The 19,322-nt window shown below is 44.1% G+C and overlaps 1 protein-coding gene across 1 annotated transcript in view; it reads left to right on the top strand.

Moving 5' to 3' along the window:
- LOC124284702 (serine hydroxymethyltransferase, mitochondrial-like) overlaps positions 1–19,322 on the top strand; it is a 28,206-nt gene that overhangs the window by 6,359 nt on the left and 2,525 nt on the right. Inside the window, exons 2-12 of the mRNA XM_046720809.1 lie at positions 5,526–5,660; positions 6,225–6,304; positions 6,798–6,998; positions 7,922–8,003; positions 10,684–10,806; positions 13,617–13,756; positions 14,871–15,036; positions 15,617–15,619; positions 15,689–15,785; positions 16,811–16,966; positions 18,198–18,305. Of these exons, the coding sequence (XP_046576765.1) occupies positions 5,526–5,660; positions 6,225–6,304; positions 6,798–6,998; positions 7,922–8,003; positions 10,684–10,806; positions 13,617–13,756; positions 14,871–15,036; positions 15,617–15,619; positions 15,689–15,785; positions 16,811–16,966; positions 18,198–18,305 (1,291 nt within the window). The remainder of the gene's footprint in view (positions 1–5,525; positions 5,661–6,224; positions 6,305–6,797; positions 6,999–7,921; positions 8,004–10,683; positions 10,807–13,616; positions 13,757–14,870; positions 15,037–15,616; positions 15,620–15,688; positions 15,786–16,810; positions 16,967–18,197; positions 18,306–19,322) is intronic.

The raw sequence follows: 19,322 nt of genomic DNA, 5'->3' as shown, positions 1-19,322 counted from the left end.
CTGTGACACAGGTCCAGACTATACCTGAAATACATGTTGCTGTGTTTTGTCTCCTTTCATCACATGTAATCATCACATCGATTCCAAGGAAGCACTCAGGCTCTGGGTCTTGATCCTCAAAGCGATCGTAGAGCTAAGGTGATCGTAACTCCCATACTTTAACATAGACTTACGACAGTCGTAGTTCTACGATTGGTTTGTTGAACAGGGCCCAGGTGACTAAGGCACCAAACTTGTCTGTGCAGAGTTACACATGCCAGAAACCTATGATTGTGGGATAGAATCCCTGAATGGCTCAAATTGTGTTTGTAGGTTAACACCATACTCTTGCATGTGGGTTTAACCCGAGTATGAGCTGTAAACATCCGAGACTGTCATCACTGCGGGCTTTCTTCAGACTGTGAGCTGACACGCTGTGATATGAATACTGTTCGAATTAAAGCAACATTAAGTCAAACTCACTCCTTTATTCCATACTGGAATAATGAAAATATGTATTGCAAATCATTGTAATATATTTCAATACTGTATTGATATAATGAACACTAAGCTTGTTACCATTGTAAACAGTTGCATGACAACACCTGTCAGGAATGACTGTATGTAGTGTACAGGAACGTAACATGATCCACCCAGGTGGGAGCTCATCAAGCACTCCGTGTTTAACACATGCTTCAGGTGCCGCTTGCCTTGTTAAATACCAGGACACTGATTGAGACAGTTTTTATAATTGTTGAATACAGGCATAAGCTTAGACTAACGCTTAGACTTTTGATGGAAACAAACAATTCCTTTCACATTGAAAAGGAGCCGAGTGAGAAGGGTTTTAGCATTGCCGAAAGGGCTGGACAGAAGCAAATGTAATGAGTTCAGCGACTGCGAGACAGACTAGCAAAGGCTTAGAAATAGGATAAAAAGAAATTTAATAAGTCACAGCTAAATATATAATTAAATGTACACCAGCTGGAGCCGTGTAGGTGAGGTGAAGATCTAACATTAAATGTTGGCGTGACCTGGCATATTGCTAATGGACTTGTGTGATTTATGGAAATGTTTACAGGGATATTTATGACAGATTGTCTGTTTGAATACCTAACAAAGCTTCAGATAAGTCTAGGTATAACCTGGTTAAAGCTTATAAAAAAGTGACTGTGTATTGTTTCCCAGTTTAAGGTCCATACCCACTATATGCAACAGAAAGGCTGCCGTATGAAGCCATGTTTTAGTCGTCACCAATGGCCCATCAGGTAGCATCTCAGTAGTTAGTTATTCTGTTCCTTGGAATGTCACCAGACGACTTATTATTCACGTAATACAGATTACTATGGACAATTATTATTTGTATTCATACAGGATGCCATTGTGTAAAGTGATTGTAGTGCTAAGGTGGTTGTATCTCCCATATATTAACGTAGAATTATGACAGTCGTAGGGCTTATGTTAATTTGTACAACACCACCCATGTCTTCATGATTTGAGCCTGTCACGTGTCGCACAAAAGTGTATGTGAAAATATGTAAGCTGGGCATGACACTACCAGTAGCCCATAACAGCATGACACTACCAGTAGCCCATTACAGTGTCACTACCAGTAGCCCATTACAGCATGACACTACCAGTAGCCCATTACAGTGTGACACTACCAGTAGCCCATTACAGCATGACACTACCAGTAGCCAAGTACAGTGTGACACTACCAGTAGCCCATTACAGTGTGACACTACCAGTAGCCCATTACAGCATGACACTACCAGTAGCCCTTTACAGTGACACTACCAGTAGCCCTTTACAGTGTGACACTACCAGTAGCCCATTACAGCATGACACTACCAGTAGCCCATTACAGCATGACACTACCAGTAGCCCATTACAGTGTCACTACCAGTAGCCCATTACAGCATGACACTACCAGTAGCCCAGTACAGTATGACACTACCAGTAGCCCATTACAGCATGACACTACCAGTAGCCCATTACAGCATGACACTACCAGTAGCCCATTACAGTATGATGCTACCAGTAGCCCATTACAGCATGACGCTACCGGTAACCCATTAAAGCATGACACTACCAGTAGCCCAAAGTACAGCATGACACTACCAGTAGCCCATTACAGTGTGACACTACCAGTAGCCCATTACAGCATGACACTACCAGTAGCCCTTTACAGTGTGACACTACCAGTAGCCCATTACAGTGTGACACTACCACTAGCCCATTACAGCATGACACTACCAGTAGCCCATTACAGCATGACACTACCAGTAGCCCAGTACAGTATGACACTACCAGTAGCCCATTACAGCATGACACTACCAGTAGCCCATTACAGCATGACACTACCAGTAGCCCATTACAGTGTCACCACCAGTAGCCCATTACAGCATGACACTACCAGTAGCCCATTACAGCATGACACTACCAGTAGCCCATAACAGCATGACACTACCAGTAGCCCATTACAGTGTCACTACCAGTAGCCCATTACAGCATGACACTACCAGTAGCCCATTACAGCATGACACTACCAGTAGCCCATTACAGCATGACACTACCAGTAGCCCATTACAGTGTGACACTACCAGTAGCCCATTACAGTGTGACACTACCAGTAGCCCATTACAGCATGACACTACCAGTAGCCCATTACAGTGACACTACCAGTAGCCCTTTACAGTGTGACACTACCAGTAGCCCATTACAGCATGACACTACCAGTAGCCCATTACAGCATGACACTACCAGTAGCCCATTACAGTGTGACACTACCAGTAGCCCATTACAGCATGACACTACCAGTAGCCCATTACAGCATGACACTACCAGTAGCCCATTACAGCATGACACTACCAGTAGCCCATTACAGCATGACACTACCAGAAGCCCATTACAGCATGACACTACCAGTAGCCCATTACAGTGTGATGCTACCAGTAGCCCATTACAGCATGACGCTACCGGTAACCCATTAAAGCATGACACTACCAGTAGCCAAGTACAGCATGACACTACCAGTAGCCCATTACAATGTGACACTACCAGTAGCCCATTACAGCATGACACTACCAGTAACCCTTTACTGTGTGACACTACCAGTAGCCCATTACAGTGTGACACTACCAGTAGCCCATTACAGCATGACACTTCCAGAAGCCCATTACAGCATGACACTACCAGTAGCCAAGTACAGTATGACACTACCAGTAGCCCATTACAGTGTGACACTACCAGTAGCCCATTACAGCATGACACTACCAGTAGCCCATTACAGTGTCACCACCAGTAGCCCATTACAGTATGACACTACCAGTAGCCCATTACAGCATGACACTACCAGTAGCCCATTACAGCATAACACTACCAGTAGCCCATTACAGCATGACACTACCAGTAGCCCATTACAGTGTGATGCTACCAGTAGCCCATTACAGCATGACGCTACCGGTAACCCATTTAGAGCATGACACTACCAGTAGCCAAGTACAGTATGACACTACCAGTAGCCCATTACAGCATGACACTACCAGTAGCCCATCACAGCATGACACTACCAGTAGCCCATTACAGCATGACACCACTAGTAGCCCATTACAGCATGACACTACCAGTAGCCCATTACAGCATGACACTACCAGTAGCCCATTACAGCATGACACCACTAGTAGCCCATTACAGCATGACACTACCAGTAGCCCTTTACAGTGTGACACTACCAGTAGCCCATTACAGCATGACACTACCAGTAGCCCATTACAGCATGACATAACCGGTAGCCCTTTACAGTGTGACACAACCAGTAGCCCATTACAGCATGACGCTACTAGTAGCCCTGTACAGCGTGACACTACCAGTAGCCCATAATAGCATGACACTACCAGTAGCCCATAATAGCATGACACTACCAGTAGCCCATAATAGCATGACACTACCAGTAGCCCTTTACAGTGTGACACCACTAGTAGCCCTGTACAAGGTGACACTACCAGTAGCCCATAATAGCATGACACTACCAGTAGCCCATAATAGCATGACGCTACCAGTAGCCCAGTACAGTGTGACACAACCCTTAGCCCATTGCAGTGTTACATAACCAGTAGCCTAGCACAGTGTTACACTACCAGTAGCCCATTGCAGTGTTACATAACCAGTATCCTAGCACAGTTTTACACAACCAGTAGCCCATTGTAGTGTTACATAACCAGTAGCCTAGCACAGTTTTACACAACCAGTAGCCCATTGCAGTGTTACATAACCAGTAGCCTAGCACAGTTTTACACAACCAGTAGCCCATTGTAGTGTTACATAACCAGTAGCCTAGCACAGTTTTACACAACCAGTAGCCCATTGCAGTGTTACATAACCAGTAGCCTAGCACAGTGTTACACAACCAGTAGCCCATTGTAGTGTTACATAACCAGTAGCCTAGCACAGTGTTACACAACCAGTAGCCCATTGCAGTGTTACATAACCAGTAGCCTAGCACAGTTTTACACTACCAGTAGCCCATTGCAGTGTTACATAACCAGTAGCCTAGCACAGTTTTACACAACCAGTAGCCCATTGTAGTGTTACATAACCAGTAGCCTAGCACAGTGTTACACTACCAGTAGCCCATTGCAGCACAACACTACCAGTAGCCCTGTACAGCCTGACACTACCAGTAGCCCATTGCAGCATGACACTACCAGTAGCCCTGTACAGTGTGACACAACCCTTAGCCCATTGCAGTGTTACATAACCAGTAGCCTAGCACAGTGTTACACAACCAGTAGCCCATTGCAGTGTTACATAACCAGTAGCCTAGCACAGTGTTACACAACCAGTAGCCCATTGCAGTGTTACATAACCAGTAGCCTAGCACAGTTTTACACAACCAGTAGCCCATTGCAGTGTTACATAACCAGTAGCCTAGCACAGTTTTACACAACCAGTAGCCCATTGCAGTGTTACATAACCAGTAGCCTAGCACAGTGTTACACTACCAGTAGCCCATTGCAGTGTGACACAACTAGTAGCCCTGTACAGCGTGACGCTATCAGTAGCCCTGTACAGCGTGACACTACCAGTAGCCCATTATAGCATGACACTACCAGTAGCCCATTATAGCATGACACTACCAGTAGCCCATTGCAGCACAACACTACCAGTAGCCCTGTACAGTGTGACACAACCCTTAGCCCATTGCAGTGTTACATAACCAGTAGCCTAGCACAGTGTTACACTACCAGTAGCCCATTGCAGTGTGACACAACTAGTAGCACTGTACATGTATGAGACTAGCGCGATAGATATGTCAGTTTATTTTCGTCATGCATTCAGTAGTTTCGTTGATTTAATATTTCATACACCTGTGTTATTTAGGGTCCTGCAGGATTCACAGGGTCAGTTATTGGCGCCCATTCCTCCATGGGTGTAGACATATAGGATGCAGAGATTTGTTGCAGTAAAACCTGCACACTGTTGCTGAAGTTTCAGATCAGTGCCACTTGTTCACATATAGTTGTCATGCAAGCTCTTATCTATAGGTCATTCGACCCGAGTTGAGCCGGACAGTATGGACTGGGCAGGGCAGTCTGAAGGACGAGGACCCGGAGATGAAAGCCATCATGGACAAAGAGAAGCATCGACAGACACATGGCCTGGAGCTCATAGCATCTGAGGTAGGTGCTGTCTTATAACCATGGCAACAGACACTCTACCCTGACATTGTGGCACGGGTGAAAGCCTGGCTACAACAGGCTGAACATGACACACTAATTATGAAACATTGATCATGAATTGCTCAAATTTTTCTGGAGACATGGTTTCTGGACATTTCGTGTTTTTTTCAACTATTTTTCTGTGTCTAAACCAAATTTGCAAATATCTTTTAGACAGTTTTTATGTCAGTGTCCTAGTCAGTGATATGATCTGAATCCACGAGACCTTAGGCTGAGTGTGTCACTTTGGACTTTTATCTGCCAGCTGACACAAAGTGAAATGCTATTTTAAACATGTTTAAACCCCTTTCAGTCACTCACTCACTCACTCACTCAGACCCACCCACCCACTCACTCACTCACTCACTCAGACCCACCCACCCACTCACTCACTCACTCCCACTCACTCACTCACTCACTCACTCACTCCTCACTCACTCACTCACTCACTCACTCACTCACTCACTCACACACACTCACTCACTCACTCACTCACTCACTCACAGCATGTGTATTGTATTCCAGAACTTTGCCAGCCGACCTGTTCTGGAAGCCCTGGGGTCATGTCTCACCAACAAGTACTCAGAAGGCTACCCCGGTGCCAGGTGAGAGAACGTGGCCCATCCTGGGCTGTGCGCCATAATTCAACATGAACCTTTCTTGTGTAAACATGGCTTCAGTATCAATTGCTTTGATTGTGACGGTGATGCTGTATTTGAAACTATAGAAGAAAGATAGACATATTTGTTTATTTGCGACTCAGATAGTCCATGCCATGAATCATGTAACTGCTTTAGTCACATCTATGTTTGAGTTTAGATACCCAACCTTACATTTTCACTGGTGACTTGTCATTAATCTCAAGGTGTTGATCCTGTACTAGGTTAGTGCCAACCTGATAACAGCCAAAAGAACACCCCTGTAGAGTGGCATATAACTGCCTCGATGGGTGTTTCAATTTGCCTTGCCAGCAGGCTATTAATAGGTATTCTTTGTTGAGAATGCATGGTCTCTTTGTATGAAGGAGTGTTGACCTTTTGTAAGGTTCTCATTTATTTTTACTTCAATGCTGAAAGTTTAAACATTTATTTTGACAAGGTACTATGGAGGAAACATTTTTATCGATGAGGTTGAAACTCTGTGTCAGAAGAGGGCGCTGGAAACATTCCGTCTTGACCCTGAGAAGTGGGGAGTGAACGTCCAGCCCTACTCAGGGAGCCCGGCCAACTTCGCTGTGTTCACCGGGCTACTGAAGCCACACGACCGGATCATGGGGCTGGACCTGCCGGACGGAGGGCAGTAAGTCCAACCCCTTGTCTTTTTTGCTATACCTGGGCAGAGTCAGGGTTATCAAAGTTGTAATCCGATCTTTGGGATCTCCCACAATTGTAACTGTTGCGAATCATTCTTTGGGGAGTTGATTTCTGTTTTGAAGGCCATCAGTCCATATTCAACAGTAGACATAGGAAACAGATACTTCTGTAGCAGCTGCCAAGTACATACAGTCATCATGTCACTCTGGAAATGCTGTCCTAATGAACAGCCTCCATTCTGTACAAGACACTAGAAGGCCCGGCTGGACATCCTATCTGTACACTGCTTGACTCTCTGTTATTAACAAGATGGTCATCATTGGTAGGAGTTTGTACTTCCAAAGAGATGTCCGCTTGATAGACCATGCATTACTGCATTTATTCAACATGTAGCTTGTATATCATTATAAGTATGTACCATATCGTATTTCATTATAAATATGTACCATATCATATTTCATTATAAATATGTACCATATCATATTTCATTATAAATATGTACCATATCGTATTTGATCAAGAGAAAGAGAATCATGAATACTGACAAAAGTAGTGAACTCTAGTTATGTCAACAAGATATTTGACCCGTGAAGATCTGGGGTAGAATAGGTCTTCCGCAACCCATGCTTGCCACAAAAGGCCTTGTCGTAAGAGGCGACTAACGGGATCGGGTGGTCAGGCTCGCTGACTTGGTTGACACAATCATGTCATCGGTTCCCAATTGTGCAGATCGATGCTCATGCTGTTGATCACTGGGTTGTCTGGTCAAGACTCGATTATTTACAGACTGCTGACATATAGCTGGAATATTGCTGAGTGTGGCGTAAAACTAAACTCACTCACACACTCAACAAGATATATCTACTGCATCAGCTAAATGCTTTCAGTACGTCTGTATTCACGTTCCAGTTTGACACATGGCTTCATGACTGATCTGAAACGAGTGTCTGCAACGTCCATCTTCTTCGAGTCTATGCCTTACAAGATCAATGTATGTACTCACACGATGTTTTTGTTCTGACCCCATGGTGTAGTCAATGCGATGTTGATGATATTGTCACAGTTGTCACAGCAGAAGATGTTAAAAAATAGTACTTGATATTTGAGTGAACAGAGTCTACAAAACAATGTGCTTGATGTAAAGGCTAACATAGTTTCCCAATGATGTTCTTGATTTAAGGGCTATCAGGGTATCCAGAAGGATGTGCTTGATGTGAGAGCAAACATTGTCTGCAGAATGATGTGCTTGATGTAAGGGCTAAGAGGGTCTGCAGAATGATGTGCTTGATGTAAGGGCTAAGAGGGTCTGCAGAATGATGTGCTTGATGTAAGGGCTAAGAGGGTCTGCAGAATGATGTGCTTGATGTAAGGGCTAAGAGGGTCTTCAGAATGATGTGCTTGATGTAAGGGCTAAGAGGGTCTGCAGAATGATGTGCTTGATGTAAGGGCTAAGAGGGTCTGCAGAATGATGTGTTTGATGTAAGGGCTAAGAGGGTCTGCAGAATGATGTGTTTGATGTAAGGGCTAAGAGGGTCTGCAGAATGATGTGTTTGATGTAAGGGCTAAGAGGGTCTGCAGAACGATGTGTTTGATGTAAGGGCTAAGAGGGTCTTCAGAATGATGTGCTTGATGTAAGAGCTAAGAGGGTCTGCAGAATGATGTGTTTGATGTAAGGAGCTAAGAGGGTCTGCAGAATGATGTGTTTGATGTAAGGGCTAAGAGGGTCTGCAGAATGATGTGCTTGATGTAAGGGCTAAGAGGGTCTGCAGAATGATGTGTTTGATGTGAGGGCTAAGAGGGTCTGCAGAATGATGTGCTTGATGTAAGGGCTAAGAGGGTCTGCAGAATGATGTGTGCTTGATGTAAGGGCTAAGAGGGTCTCAGCAGAATGATGTGCTTGATGTGTAAGGGCTAAGAGGGTCTGCAGAATGATGTGCTTGATGGGTGAAATGATGTGCTTGATGTGCGGGGGCCAAGAGGGTCTCTAGAATGATGTGTTTGATGTAAGGGCTTAGAGGGTCTGCAGAATGATGCTTTGATGTAAGGGCTAGAGGGTCTGCAGAATGATGTCCTTGATGTAAGGGCTAAAGGGTCTGCAGAATGATGTGCTTGATATATAGGAGCTAAGAGGGTCTTCAGAATGATGTGTTTGATGTAAGGAGCTAAGAGGGTCTGCAGAATGAATGTGTTGATGGGGCTAAGAGGGTCTGCAGAATGATGTGTTTGATGTAAGGGCTAAGAGGGTCTGCAGAATGATGTGTTTTGATGTAAGGGCTAAGAGGGTCTGCAGAATGATGTGTTTGATGTAAGGGCTAAGAGGGTCTGCAGAATGATGTGCTTGATGTAAGGGCTAAGAGGGTCTGCAGAATGATGTGTTTGATGTAAGGGCTAAGAGGGTCTGCAGAATGATGTGCTTGATGTAAGGGCTAAGAGGGTCTGCAGAATGATGTGCTTGATGTAAGTGCTAAGAGGGTCAGCAGAATGATGTGCTTGATGTAAGGGCTAAGAGGGTCTGCAGAATGATGTGCTTGATGTAAGGACTAAGAGGGTCTGCAGAATGATGTGCTTGATGTAAGGGCTAAGAGGGTCTGCAGAATGATGTGCTTGATGTAAGGGCTAAGAGGGTCTGCAGAAATGATGTGTCTTCAGAATGATGTGTGATGTAAGGGCTTAGAGGGTCTGCAGAATGATGTCCTTGATGTAAGGGCTAAAGAGTCTGCAGAATGATGTCTTGATATAAGGGCTAAGAGGGTCTGCAGAATGATGTGCTTGGATAAAGGCTAAGAGGGTCTGCAGAGATGATGTGTGATGTAAGGGCTAAGAGGGTCTTCAGAATGATGTGTTTGATGTAAGGGCTAAGAGGGTCTGCAGAATGATGTGTTTGATGTAAGGGCTAAGAGGGTCTTCAGAATGATGTGTTTGATGTAAGGGCTAAGAGGGTCTGCAGAATGATGTGCTTGATGTAAGGGCTAAGAGGGTCTGCAGAATGATGTGTTTGATGTAAGGGCTAAGAGGGTCTGCAGAATGATGTGTTTGATGTAAGGGCTAAGAGGGTCTGCAGAATGATGTGCTTGATGTAAGGGCTAAGAGAGTCTGCAGAATGATGTGTTTGATGTAAGGGCTAAGAAGGTCTGCAGAATGATGTGCTTGATATAAAGGCTAAGAGGGTCTGCAGAATGATGTGTTTGATGTAAGGGCTAAGAGGGTCTGCAGAATGATGTGCTTGATGTAAGGGCTAAGAGGGTCTGCAGAATGATGTGCTTGATGTAAGGGCTAAGAGGGTCTGCAGAATGATGTGCTTGATGTAAGGGCTAAGAGGGTCTGCAGAATGATGTGTTTGATGTAAGGCCTAAGAGGGTCTGCAGAATGATGTGCTTGATGTAAGGGCTAAGAGGGTCTGCAGAATGATGTGCTTGATGTAAGGGCTAAGAGGGTCTGCAGAATGATGTGCTTGATGTAAGGGCTAAGAGAGTCTGCAGAATGATGTGCTTGATATAAAGGCTAACAGGATTGGATGGTTGGTGTGCTTGCTGATTGTGTGACTCATATTCCTGATGGCATGGATGGGTATGTTTGACATTCACACATTTACATGCCATTAATAACCAAGACAATCTAGCTTCTATTTAAGGAATGTGTATTTAGATAATGTGAACTGTCTTCACCTACAGCCAGAGACCGGCTACATTGACTATGAGCAGCTGAGCATCACCTCCCGACTGTACCGTCCCCACCTCATCATTGCTGGCACCACAGCGTATTCCCGTCTCCTTGACTACAAAACCTTCAGAGAGGTGAGCGCTGTATTGAATCATGGGGCACACTTGTGTGAGGAGCTGCTGTCAGGTGTGGACAAGTATGTCCCTTGTGTGTGCCTGACAGCTGTGATTGTGGGTTCAAGTCTCTTTACACCTGTATACCTGTGTTATACCTGATGATGGTGTAGCTATACTCCTGTATACCTGTGTTATACCTGATGATGGTGTAGCTATACACCTGTATACCTGTGTTATACCTGATGATGGTGTAGCTATACACCTGTATACCTGTGTTATACCTGATGACGGTGTAGCTATACTCATGTATACCTGTGTTATATCTGATGATGGTGTAACTATACACCTGTATACCTGTGTTATACCTGATGATGGTGTAACTATACACCTGTATACCTGTGTTATACCTGATGATGGTGTAACTATACACCTGTATACCTGTGTTATACCTGATGATGGTGTAACTATACACCTGTATACCTGTGTTATACCTGATGATGGTGTAACTGTACACCTGTATACCTGTGTTATACCTGATGATGGTGTATACCTGTGTTATACATGATGGTATACCTGTGTTATACCTGATGATGGTGTAGCTGTACACCTGTATACCTGTGTTATACCTGATGATGGTGTAACTATACACCTGTATACCTGTGTTATACCTGATGATGGTGTAACCTATACACCTGTATACCTGTGTTATACCTGATGATGGTGTAACTATACACCTGTATACCTGTGTTATACCTGATGATGGTGTAACTATACACCTGTATACCTGTGTTATACCTGATGATGGTGTAACTATACACCTGTATACCTGTGTTATACCTGATGATGGTGTAACTATACACCTGTATACCTGTGTTATACCTGATGATGGTGTAACTATACACCTGTATACCTGTGTTATACCTGATGATGGTGTAACTATACACCTGTATACCTGTGTTATACCTGATGATGGTGTAACTATACACCTGTATACCTGTGTTATACCTGATGATGGTGTAACTATACACCTGTATACCTGTGTTATACCTGATGATGGTGTAACTGTACACCTGTATACCTGTGTTATACCTGATGATGGTGTAACTGTACACCTGTATACCTGTGTTATACCTGATGATGGTGTAACTGTACACCTGTATACCTGTGTTATACCTGATGATGGTGTAACTGTACACCTGTATACCTGTGTTATACCTGATGATGGTGTAACTATACACCTGTATACCTGTGTTATACCTGATGATGGTGTAACTGTACACCTGTGTTATACCTGATGATGGTGTAGCTGTACACATGTATACCTGTGTTATACCTGATGATGGTGTAGCTGTACACATGTATACCTGTGTTATACCTGATGATGGTGTAACTATACACCTGTATACCTGTGTTATACCTGATGATGGTGTAACTATACACCTGTATACCTGTGTTATACCTGATGATGATGTAGCTATACAACTGTATACCTGTGTTATACCTGATGATGGTGTAACTATACACCTGTATACCTGTGTTATACCTGATGATGGTGTAACTGTACACCTGTATACCTGTGTTATACCTGATGATGGTGTAACTGTACACCTGTATACCTGTGTTATACCTGATGATGGTGTAACTGTACACCTGTATACCTGTGTTATACCTGATGATGGTGTAACTGTACACCTGTATACCTGTGTTATACCTGATGATGGTGTAACTGTACACCTGTATACCTGTGTTATACCTGATGATGGTGTAACTGTACACCTGTATACCTGTTTTATACCTGATGATGGTGTAGCTGTACACCTGTATACCTGTGTTATACCTGATGATGGTGTAGCTGTACACCTGTATACCTGTGTTATACCTGATGATGGTGTAACTATACACCTGTATACCTGTGTTATACCTGATGATGGTGTAACTATACACCTGTATACCTGTGTTATACCTGATGATGGTGTAACTATACACCTGTATACCTGTGTTATACCTGATGATGGTGTAACTATACACCTGTATACCTGTGTTATACCTGATGATGGTGTAACTGTACACCTGTATACCTGTGTTATACCTGATGATGGTGTAACTATACACCTGTATACCTGTGTTATACCTGATGATGGTGTAACTGTACACCTGTGTTATACCTGATGATGGTGTAGCTGTACACATGTATACCTGTGTTATACCTGATGATGGTGTAGCTGTACACCTGTATACCTGTGTTATACCTGATGATGGTGTAACTATACACCTGTATACCTGTGTTATACCTGATGATGGTGTAACTATACACCTGTATACCTGTGTTATACCTGATGATGGTGTAACTATACACCTGTATACCTGTGTTATACCTGATGATGGTGTAACTATACACCTGTATACCTGTGTTATACCTGATGATGGTGTAACTATACACCTGTATACCTGTGTTATACCTGATGATGGTGTAACTATACACCTGTATACCTGTGTTATACCTGATGATGGTGTAGCTGTACACATGTATACCTGTGTTATACCTGATGATGGTGTAGCTGTACACATGTATACCTGTGTTATATCTGATGATGGTGTAGCTATACACCTGTATACCTTTGTTATATCTGATGATGGTGTAACTATACACCTGTATACCTGTTATATCTGATGATGGTGCAGCTATACACCTGTATACCTGTGTAATACACAGCCTTTCACCTGTATACCTTGCTGTATACATTTTGCCTGGCCATATACCTTTACTACACCCAGCTATCCACCTGTGTACCTGTGCAATACCTGTACTGTATACCTGTGTGTTGCAGATCTGTGATCAGTGCAATGCCTACATGTTGGCGGACATGTCCCACATATCAGGACTGGTTGCAGCAGACGTCATACCAAGCCCCTTCGAGTATGCAGATGTCGTGTCATCCACAACCCACAAGACACTGAGAGGGCCCAGGTAAGGAGAAGCAGACACAGGTAAACTCAGAAATAGATGATACCATATTTCCTCAAATAAGGATACTGCTTTGAGCCAAATAATATTTGGGCCTGAAAAAAAAGCTGTGTCTCCAAAAAAGGGGGAGCAGGTACATTATATTTAACTGATTTCTCCCTCCCTTGTATGAAGAAAAGAGAAAAGTCCTGTTGACTGTTGAGGTGTCAATTGAATTACAGGGGAAGTTAACAACAAATGATAATATACTTGGTACAAGAGTAATGTAAACAAATTAAAATTTCAATTTTAATATGAGATGAGAAACACAGGATTGGTAGGTAACAGTTACTTGTAGTTAAGGTCTCGATGTTTGATGTATAGACCTATTGACGGTTTTCTCATGTCCTTAGTGGGCAGGGTATATAGGGTGTAGGCAGGGTATATAGGGTGTAGACAGGGTATATAGGATGTAGGCAGAGAATATAGAGAGTAGGCAGGTATATAGGTGTAGGCAGGGTATATAGGGTGTAGGCAGGTATATAGGGTGTAGGCAGGTGTATAGGGTGCAGGCAGGTATATAGAGTGTAGGCAGGTATATAGGGTGTAGGTAGGTGTATAGGGTGTAGGCAGGTATATATGATGTAGGTACGATATGTAGGGTGTAGGCAGGGTATATAGGATGTAGGCAGGGTATATAGGATGTAGGCAGGGTATATAGATGTACGCAAGGTATATAGAGAGTAGGCAGGGTATATATTGTGTAGGCAGGTATATAGAGAGTAGGCAGGGTATAAAGGGTGTAGGCAGGGTATATGGGATGTAGGCAGTTCATATAGGGTGTAGGCAGGGTATAAAGGGTGTAGGCAGGGTATATGGGATGTAGGCAGGGTATATAGGATGTAGGCAGGGTATATAGGAAGTAGGCAGGGTATATAGGGTGTAGGCAGGGTATATAGAGGTGTAGGCAGGGTATATAGGGTGTAGGCAGGGTATATAGGATGTAGGCAGGGTATATAGGGTGTAGGCAGGGTATATAGGGTGTAGGCAGGGTATATAGGGTGTAGGTGGGGTATATAGGGTGTAGGCAGGGTATATAGGGTGTAAGCAGGTGAAGTACAAGGACCGTGTGTTGCAGGTCCGGCATCATCTTCTACCGGAAGGGGGTGAAGGGGGTGGACAAGAAGACGGGGAAGGAGATACTCTGGGACTTGGACAAGCGGATCAACGGGGCCGTGTTCCCAGCACTACAGGGAGGACCACACGAACATCAGATCGCTGGGGTTGCCATCGCTCTCAAAGAGGTAATCCTACTGTAGATGAAATGCTTACCATGTCAGTTTGCTACAGGGTTCACCTCTTTGGTCATATGGACAAGGTGTTCAACTTTGCACCAGAAGGTCTGTGGTCTGAATCCAAGCATGGAATTAGGAAGTTTTATGGCACCCAATGCACCCAATGGGTCTGAGCATGTTGAGGTTGAATTTGAAGTATATATGTAACATATCATGGAGTCACCCCACAGATGATCCTTGCCTTGTCAGTTTGGTGTCTGTGGTTCAAATCCCTGCACATAATTTCCTGACTGCTACATGACAGCAATCATGCACCCTAGCTGTCTTGGCAGGGCTACTTTGCCACAGCCAAATTATGGCATTATACAATATTCATTCACTCACTCCAGTATCAAACAGCTGTTCCTGCTACACTCATGTAGCCTTGTCTTCCAATCCACACTCGACTCCATTAGGCGACTGTCATTCAACAGGATTTGTGTTGAACACCACTAAACTAACATGTATTCATGATTTTTTGATGATGAACATCTCCACACATGTAGTGACATTTCAACGTCCAGTCTTCACCAAATGTTTGATGTGTCAGGCTGTAAGTGATAAGTGTTGATACAACATGGCTGCATCCCTTCTCACCTAACTATGTTCCATCTCCAGGCAGCATCTCCCGGAGTTCAGGGAATACCAGGCACAGGTGCTGAAGAACGCCAAGGCCATGAGTGATGCCCTGATGAAACATGGCTATAAAGTTGTGTCAGGTGAGTTCTCTCTCCCTTGTTGTGCCTTGTGGGGACATGCGTTGTTATAGACGCTATCACTTGTCTGAGGCTAGGAAGTTGGAGGTGGCGGCTTTGTCACTTATCTGGTGGCATGTTGTCAGTATGGTTTGTTGTGTATGTGTTCTCTTATGTACTGGTTTGTCTGTCTTTGAGCACCGAACTGTATGCAGTAACTGTTTCTCTAACTAACTCTAATGTTCATGGAAATCCTAGTTTGAGTATTCATCCTGCCTGTCAATGTGGGATGTCTGTTTACGGAAGTATTGTTGTGAAGCTACCTCTTAGATAGATGAGTTAGATTGTTTGTTTGAATGTAATCTGATTGTGTGTCATTTTGATTCTCTGATGTTGTATTCAGGATGGTTGTGACGCTTGATTGTTGTCCTCACCGCAATGCGGAACGGGGGACTATGTATTCCGTGGCATCCGTCCGTCCGTCCGTCTGTACATACGTCGCGATTCTTGTTAACGTGATATCTCATGAACTGTTGTACCCAATGGCTTCAAACTTGGTGACAGCCTACATTGGGGGATTACGCAGACACCAGTCGACTTGGGTGACCTTGGCTTTATTTTCAAACTTTTCAAACTGTTATTAACATGATATCTCATGAACTGTTGTATCCAATGTCTTCAAATTTGGTGACAGACTACATTGGGGGATTACGCAGACACCACTTGATTTGAGTGACCTTGACCTTATCTTCAAGGTCACCACAACACTTTGACCACTTTTCAAACTCTTGTTAACGCGAAATCTAATGGACTGTTGCACCCAATGTCTTCAATTATGTCGACAGCCTACATTGGGTGATAATGCAGACACCAGTGATTTCAGGCATCTTGTATGTGACTAAAAAATAAAAAGTAGTAAATATGTCATAAATATTCCATTCTTTAGTGGCGGGGGACATTGCCATATTAGTGGCAATCACTTGTCTGATTGTGTATTAAAGATGGTTGCGTCTCACTGATTGTTGGTCTGAATGTGTCTATTGTTCCAGGGGGCACAGACAACCACTTAGTCCTGGTTGACCTCCGTCCCAAGGGCACAGATGGTGCCCGCATAGAGCGTGTTCTGGAAATGTGCTACATCACCGTCAACAAGAACACCTGTGCTGGGGACAAGAGCGCCATGACCCCTGGGGGACTGCGTCTAGGTAAGGGGAGGGTGTTGGAGCTGGGTTTAGATGTGCCTCTGTTGACAAGAACATCTGTGCTGGGGAAAAGAAAGCCATGACCCCTGGGGGACTGCGCCTAGGTAAGGGGAGGGTGTTGGAGCTGGGTTTAGATGTGCCTCTGTTGACAAGAACACCTGTGCTGGGGACAAGAGAGCCATGACCCCTGGGGGACTGCGCCTAGGTAAGGGGAGGGTGTTGGAGCTGGGTTTAGATGTGCCTCTGTTGACAAGAACACCTGTGCTGGGGACAAGAGAGCCATGACCCCTGGGAGACTGTGCCTAGGTAAGGGGAGGGGTTGTGGAGCTGGGTTTAGATGTGTCCCTGTTGACAAGAACATCTGTGCTGGACCATCCACAGCACAGCTTCCATTGTACCCTGCTTGTGTCACTATGCATTCTCATGAGGTGTATACACTCTGGAGCTGGGTTTAGATGTGCCCGCTCTTCGTGGAACACCTGTGTTAGGTGACAAGAGAGCCGAAGGTCGTGAGTTCGATCTGGGAGACTGCATCCAGCGTTAAAATATGGTACTTGTTGGTCCCTGCCTGGGTTTCGGCATTAATGGGTTGAACTAGGGGGATTATTTCGAGTCAGTGTAATGTGTCTGCAGTGGGGTATTCATGCTTCAAGAGACAAATCAGCACCAGTGGGCTAGCACTTAAAACCAGCTGAAGTCTGGGCTATACAAGCAGCAGCGACATACATTGTACCATTTCTTGTGTGACTGAATGCATTCTCATGAGGTAAAACACAATCACCTCACCTCACCTATCACACATTCCTTCAACAGAGTGGTCTTAAACCAGCCGTCTACACCCCTGTTCACAGCACTGATTGTGCTATTATGAAATAGAAACAACATCTTTATGTTGTTAACTATTGGACTAAGTTGTCAGCAGACTTGCTATGATTGATTTGTAGGACCTGATTGAATTTGTCTTGAGAGACATGATAAATATGTTACAAAGACCCAGTATAGACAAGCTTGGTTGGACAGTTGAGTGAGTTCCTGATTACACAGATATACTGGACTCCTCCCACCTGACAGGATGCTGGGATAGCCTTGTGGTTGATACATTTGCCTGTCAAAGGTCCAGGTTTGAAACCCAACATGGGTGCACTCTGTGAAACATCTGTGCCCATCATGATACTGCAGGAATATAATTGGTGTGAAACACAACTCACTCACTCGTTCCATCGTGATATTCTAGGTGCTCCAGCTCTGTCAACACGAGGTTTCAAGGAGGACGACTTCCGCACTGTCGTTGAGTTCCTTGACAGAGGCGTTCACATCGGACTTGAGGCGCAGAAACAGACAAGTAAGTCACAGTGGCAACCAAGGCCCGTCACTGATGAACTATACCACAGGCACTAGGTATTCAGGTTTAGAAAAGGTTGCTTATATGTTGCTCTAATTGACTTTAGCAAAGCATTTGATTCTATCAATAGAACAAAACAGATGGACGTACTTCCAAACATCAACCTGAGTGGAAAAATGCTTCACATTTTCGAATATATGTATTCAGGAGTGTCAGCTTCTGTTAGATGTAGTGGAGGATCATACACGCAAGTCTTTGATTGTCCAGTTGGTCTCAAACAAGGATGTGTTCATAGTCCGGTCCTTTTCTCTCTGTTCATAAATGGACTCGCTGATATGATATTACAGGAGTGCAAAGGTGGAATACAGCTATACCCAGATCTATACCAACTATTTCTACTGTTGTTTGCTGACGACGTAATCCTGATGTCTGACAGGGTCAAGGTCTCCAGCAACAGCTCAACATTCTGTCTACATTCTGTGAAACATGGGGCCTGTCAGTTAACCTACAGAAGACAAAGGTTGTCGTCTTTAGAAAAGCGGGAATCCTTAGATGTTGTGAATAATGGTTTTACAACGGCAAAGAGATCGAGGCTGTGTCAAGTTACAAATATCTAGGGATCATGCTAACACCAACCCTGTCTCTGCGCCAGTCCGTTCTTCACCTTGCAACGTATAATGTGGACATATGGAAAGTTACCATTCAAGATCTATTTCAAAATATTCGACACCAAAATAAAGCCTATTCTGTTATACAGAAGTGAAATATGTGGACACACACATGACCAATTGAGAACAATACACACAGAGCTAAGCCTTGTGGACACCTTTGACTATTTCTACTCTGTGTCCTCAGCCATTGATATTGTGTAAACGCGTGGAACTGGCTGTGAATACCTTTAATCCACCAATGTAAGCCCATTTCTGGTGTCCTCTGGAATATTGTCAGATGCATCAAGTACTGATCAGACTCCTTCATCTCTGTCATCGACTACCATGCAAGGCATATGACATGTTG

Source organism: Haliotis rubra, unplaced genomic scaffold (genome assembly GCF_003918875.1).
Source record: "Haliotis rubra isolate DU_JTF1 unplaced genomic scaffold, ASM391887v1 Scf342, whole genome shotgun sequence".
Classification (NCBI taxonomy): Eukaryota; Metazoa; Mollusca; class Gastropoda; order Lepetellida; family Haliotidae; genus Haliotis; species Haliotis rubra.
This window is presented reverse-complemented; position numbering and strand designations above follow the sequence as displayed.